Source organism: Rhinichthys klamathensis, unplaced genomic scaffold (genome assembly GCF_029890125.1).
Source record: "Rhinichthys klamathensis goyatoka isolate OS25496 unplaced genomic scaffold, OSU_Roscu_1.1 h1tg000325l_1, whole genome shotgun sequence".
NCBI lineage: Eukaryota > Metazoa > Chordata > Actinopteri > Cypriniformes > Leuciscidae > Rhinichthys > Rhinichthys klamathensis.
The window spans coordinates 3,451,765-3,457,097 of NW_026606840.1; the positions used below are offsets into that span (position 1 = coordinate 3,451,765).

General features: G+C 45.4%; 1 protein-coding gene across 1 annotated transcript; it reads left to right on the forward strand.

Moving 5' to 3' along the window:
* The first annotated feature begins 1,597 nt into the window (after nucleotides 1-1,597).
* LOC130105700 (uncharacterized) lies at nucleotides 1,598-5,028 on the forward strand. Its single transcript, XM_056271832.1, has 3 exons — nucleotides 1,598-1,881; nucleotides 2,007-2,184; nucleotides 3,641-5,028. The coding sequence occupies exons 1-3, from the start codon at nucleotides 1,598-1,600 to the stop codon at nucleotides 4,913-4,915; spliced, it is 1,737 nt and encodes a 578-aa protein (XP_056127807.1). The 3' UTR covers nucleotides 4,916-5,028.
* The last annotated feature ends 305 nt before the right edge of the window (nucleotides 5,029-5,333 follow it).

Genomic DNA, 5,333 nt, shown 5'->3' on the forward strand with positions numbered 1-5,333 from the left:
CCCCGCACATTCAAGCACAGATTTTGTCCCTGCTGCCTGAGACTCCCTGCCAGCACTTGGCTGCATACCGTACCATGCCATTTTCATCCAAAAGCTCTTTCTCTTGCTGTGCATCAAACAACTTGGTGTGCAATTACACACAATAAGTTCAAGATGCACTTGAGACCATTATGACGCCTAGCTGAACACATTGGAATCGCCGGGTTTGCGCCCACTACACCCGTTCAGCTCTGGATCCAATTAAAAAAAAATTAATTTGCCCCAAAACAATGGAACGGTGACCATTGGGTCAAAAAGAAGCAGTACTCCATGAAAGGTGTCCCAGATGTAGGGTGAGAAGCCCCACCTCTTACCTTGAATTTTTCTGTTGACCATTGAATGCCATCTCAACACATTTATTAAGGGGTTTCTCTTATTAAATTTGACTTTTTTTATTTGAACATTAACATTTGGGAGCTTTATTGCAGCAGTTTTGAGGATAAATTATCTTTTTTTGGTATTGGATAAGTGATTTGTGATGTTTTTATGTTTATTTGTTATAATATGGTTTTTACTTTGAATTGAACAATTAAAGTTAGACTTGAATTGAGATAGAAGGCCTTGAGTGGCATGATGTCAGGGCTGGACTGGCCCATACCTGGGGTCTCATTTATAAAACTGTGCGTAGGATCCTCCTTACTAAAAGTGTACGTGCGCCCGAAAGCCTAAAATGGCGTACGCTTAAAAATATTCAGACTTATAAAACCGTTCGTACGCCAGAATGCGCAGAATTCACTTTATAAATCCCAGTCAGCAGAAGAATGTGCGCAGATGCGTCTCCTCCCCGAAATAACCATATATGGAGCTTACAACGCCTAGTTTTACTATGCATATCCTCATCTGCATATCATTTGCATATGATTATTCATCCACGTGATACCATGTTTAACGATACAAGATATTAGGAAAATATGAAATACGGAATTGCTGTCACATTAGGCTACATTAATAAAAATCATAAGCCTATCCTTGGCTTGTTTTTGAATAAATAAATCAAATAGTGTAAAATACATTTCAGAGAAAGTTTCTCAATTTCACTAGCCAAATAGTATTTTTAATTTATTATATTTTTAATGGAAACAGATAGATCTTGTGCATTATTTGCACGAAACTATTTTCTCAGACAATCTGCTATTATCATGATAAGCAATTATGTATGTAAAACATTAAAACACAGAATGCCAGAGGAAAAGGGTTCAAAAGCATTGCATCCACAACAAATATTTCTATTTATTGAATATAAAAAAAATGTTGTAACTTCTCAGTAATGATTTCATGTAGGCTAGTTTAAGTGTTTAACTGCATTAATGGGAATGGCATATTTAATCTAAATGTTTATATCAAAAGTAAAACATAGTTTAAATCATAATTTTATTTATTTAAAGTGTCATTGTGAACACGCACTCTATTTATGAAGTTTTATGTAAACAAAGTTCGGGAGGAGCATGTTCAGGTAATCATCCAATCAGCGCAAAAAGAAGCCAGTATAAATAAAGCCTTCCCTTACCTCCTGTCTCATGACTAATTTCTCAGCATCTGACTCCGCCTCCGTGCAGTCATGTCCGAGTTAGAGCTCTTCCCCTCCGACGATGAATCTTTCATCACGGAGTCATCTCAACCGCAAAATGCAGATCCAGCAACCCTTCCTTCTCCAGCAGCCAATGGCAACATCGAGCCTCCATCCTCAACCAGGGGACGTCGGCCCTCCAGATCCTCTCCGCATACTCCAAGGCGCCGAAGACTCCCCTCACCACCGCCAGCGAGGAACTCATCATCTTCATCATTGTCTTCCTCCGCGCCTTCCCACCTTCCAGCTCCCCCTAACATCCCTCCCATAGGGAAGTGGACAGTTAAGGGGCTAAGACAAGCCCTAATTAATTCTGATGCAAATTTCTCCCGCAGGATATAAAAAGCAGAATTATTTAATTTATATGTCACCTTACAATCTTCTCACCTTTCTGTTTCAGCTCCAATTCCTTCGGCTCGAACGAGCAAGGCTCGCCGGGCCCCGATCGCTCGTCCCGCAGTACCTCCTTCCTCACTTGCAGCGCTAGGCTCCGCCCCCAGCGCCACGGCGTCACAGACCTTCCGCTAGCCTGGGCCGCGCCCCGGAACCAGTCACGGATGGGCGCCAATCTCCTCCAGGTCAACTCCCCTCCTCAGCCCCTCCCATCGTGGTACCTCACACTCTAGATCCCGGCAGTTCCACTTTCTTACACGATCCCCAAACGTTTTTCTTCCCTTCTACATCTTTCAGTTTTCCTCCTTCCCAAGCGTCACGTGCTTACCCTAACGTGAGGATGCCTCCGTTAGCCGGTCAATCCCCGGCGCATTTATTTCCCCTTCCACACTATGCTCTTCCTATTCCTCCTCCTCCACCTAACCCGGGGGCCAATCTCCGCGTGAGGATGCCTCCGCAAACGGCCACAGCCCCGATTTTCCATCCCTTTAACCCTCTCCAAGTGCGTTCTCCTTTCTCTCTCTTCTCAGCCACTCCTCAACCAGCCCCTCCGAATGCAGTAGCATCTGAACCTCCTCCAGTGACGAACAACATCAGAGCTCAAATCCTAGCAGGTGCAGATGTTGATTTGGGTTCTCTCCTGTCCTTGTTTCCTCCGGCTGAGTCCAATCGCCAAGTAGACTGCGGCGACATTTCAGTCACTCTAAAAAATAACTCACAGGTTACATCACGTTCATTGTCACTAGCCGAATTCTGTATTGCCTTCAGCCGTTATACAGAAATCATATGCTCGTCTTTTCCCCATAGACGGCGCGAGCTGAACGACTATCTGTCTTTTATAGCGGAGCTCGCGTTGTCTTACGGGGGTAGTCATTTTTATACGTACCACAAGCTGTTTTCCGCAAAATGCGCCGTCCGCGTTTCCCAATGGAATCAGTGTCCCTATTGGGGAGCGTTGGACACCGATCTCCATAACCGAGTCTTCCTCGGGTGCAGAAATATCTCCTGCGCAATCTGCAGATCCACAATCCATGCCACCACGGCATGCCCCCAAATTAATCCGTCGATCCCTCCCTGCCCAGAGCAGAATGCCATAAAATCCACAAGTTACGTTCTGCGTCACGCAAGAGAAGATTTTTCAATCAGAGCACCATACTCGGCACCCGATAGACAAGTTTGTAGGAACTTCAACGAAGGGAGATGCCCAAGACAACGCTGTCGTTTTCTCCACGTCTGCGATTTCTGCGGCGGCGCACACGCCCGCGTGATATGCCCAGTCAAAAAATCTGTCAATAAAAATGCAAAAAACTATCTCTCGACTCCTGTGAATGTTTTCCGTCTAGCCGAAGAATTATCACACCACCCAGATGCCAACTTCACAAATTATTTACTGAAAGGTCTCAATCAAGGCTTTAAACCCGGTGTAGAAAGCCATCCCACGCAAAATATTATCTGCGCTTACCTTCAGTCCGCCTTAGCAGAGCCCGGAGTAGTAGATAAGCTAATTAAAAAAAGAAATTGAATCCGGTTTCATGATCGGTCCATTCGAGGCCCCCCCGTTCGACAAATTTCGCATCAGCCCCATAGGCGTGGCTACCAGGAAATTCTCTGGAAAAAAGCGGCTGATAATCGACCTTTCAGCCCCCCCATAATTCTCCATATCCGAGCATCAATAGTCTCATCCCTCTCGAAGAGTATTCTCTTAACTATCATGATATCGAACAAGCCATAACCATGATTAAAATAGCTGGACGAGGTGCATGGCTTGCAAAAGTAGATATCTCCTCTGCTTTTAAAGTAATGCCAATCCACCCCGATTCATGGCACTTATTCAGCGTAAACTGGCAGAAAAAGTATTATTTCGCTGTGCGCTTAACTTTCGGCTGCAAAAGCAGCCCAAAAATCTTTGACACTCTCTCTGAAGCCATATGTTGGATCCTTTCCAATAATTATGCAATTCCTCATCTTCTCCATCTGCTCGACGATTTCCTAATAATTTCACCTCACGACATCATCCCCGAGGCTCACCTCCTCATAGTGAAAAAAGTTTTCGCCGAACTAGGGATTCCGTTAGCCCACGAGAAAACATCGGGTCCAACTACATCCATCGAGTTCTTGGGCATCAATCTGGACTCAGCAAAATTCCAGGCCTCACTGCCTAAGGAAAAAATCGATCGCATCATTTTAATCGCTTCCAATTTTACAGACAGCACAGATTGTTCAAAACGCGAACTTCTCTCGCTGCTGGGCCACCTAAATTATGCGATGCGCATTATTCCACAGGGCCGACCTTTTATCGCGCATCTCCTAGCCCTCTCTTCATCCGTTCATGGGCTGGAAGATCGGATCATCCTTTCCGACGAGTCAAAAAACGAGCTAAAATTATGGATTAATTTCCTCAATCAGTGGAACGGCTTAACTTTTTTTTACGACGACTTTATCTCTCTCCCCCTCGATATCAAACTGTTCACAGACGCAGCTCCCTCGATCGGCTTCGGCGGCTATTACCAAGGACGCTGGTTCGCGTCTCCCTGGCCCCCCCAGCTCCTGGACACACCCCAGTCTTCAGCCTCCTCTGCCCTTTTCGAGCTCTACCCAATCGTCGTCGCAGCTTCCCAATGGGGGAAAGAATGGTCAACCAAAAGCATCCAAATCCATTGCGACAACGAAGCAACTGTTCACTGTATCAACAAAGGTCGTTCTCGCTCACCTGCGCTGATGCCACTCCTCAGACGCCTCATATGGATCTCCGCATGCGACCAGTTCTTAATAACTGCAAATCACGTTCCAGGGGCTCAAAATCAAATCGCTGACTCTCTCTCCCGTTTCTCTTTTCAGAAATTCAGGATGCTGGCCCCAGAAGCAGACCCCACTCCAACTCCAGTACCTCCTTATTTGCAGCTGATCTTCCCATAAACCATCCGCTAAAATCCCTCCTGGACACGTCCATCGAATCCATCCTCCAAGCCGTCTCTCCCAGAACCCTGCAAACTTATTACACCGCATGGAAATCGTTCAAATCATTCCACCTCTCTCACAACCTGTCGTTTCCCGAATTTTCTCTTTTAACAGTTACTTCATTCATATCTCATCTGCATAGTATTAAAGGTCTCCAAGCCGGATCCATTAAAAGCTATCTAAGCGGCATTCAATTCTTCCATAAATTAATCCACGGTAAACCTACACCCGCAATAAATAACTCCCAAACGTCCCTTCTAGTTAAAGGAATCCAAAGATCCCGCCCCACGCGCCCAGATACCAGACAACCAATCACAATCGATATACTCACCAGATGCATCTCATTACTCCGTCTTGGATACCACTCCATCAACAC

Bases quoted from the DNA above. Each gene is read 5' to 3' on its own strand.
- LOC130105700 (XM_056271832.1), top strand. From the start codon at position 1,598: ATGTCCGAGTTAGAGCTCTTCCCCTCCGACGATGAATCTTTCATCACG. The intron at 1,882-2,006 runs GTGGACAGTTAA...TTTCTGTTTCAG, and splicing joins AACATCCCTCCCATAGGGAA to CTCCAATTCCTTCGGCTCGA. The intron at 2,185-3,640 runs GTCAACTCCCCT...TCGACCTTTCAG, and splicing joins TGGGCGCCAATCTCCTCCAG to CCCCCCCATAATTCTCCATA.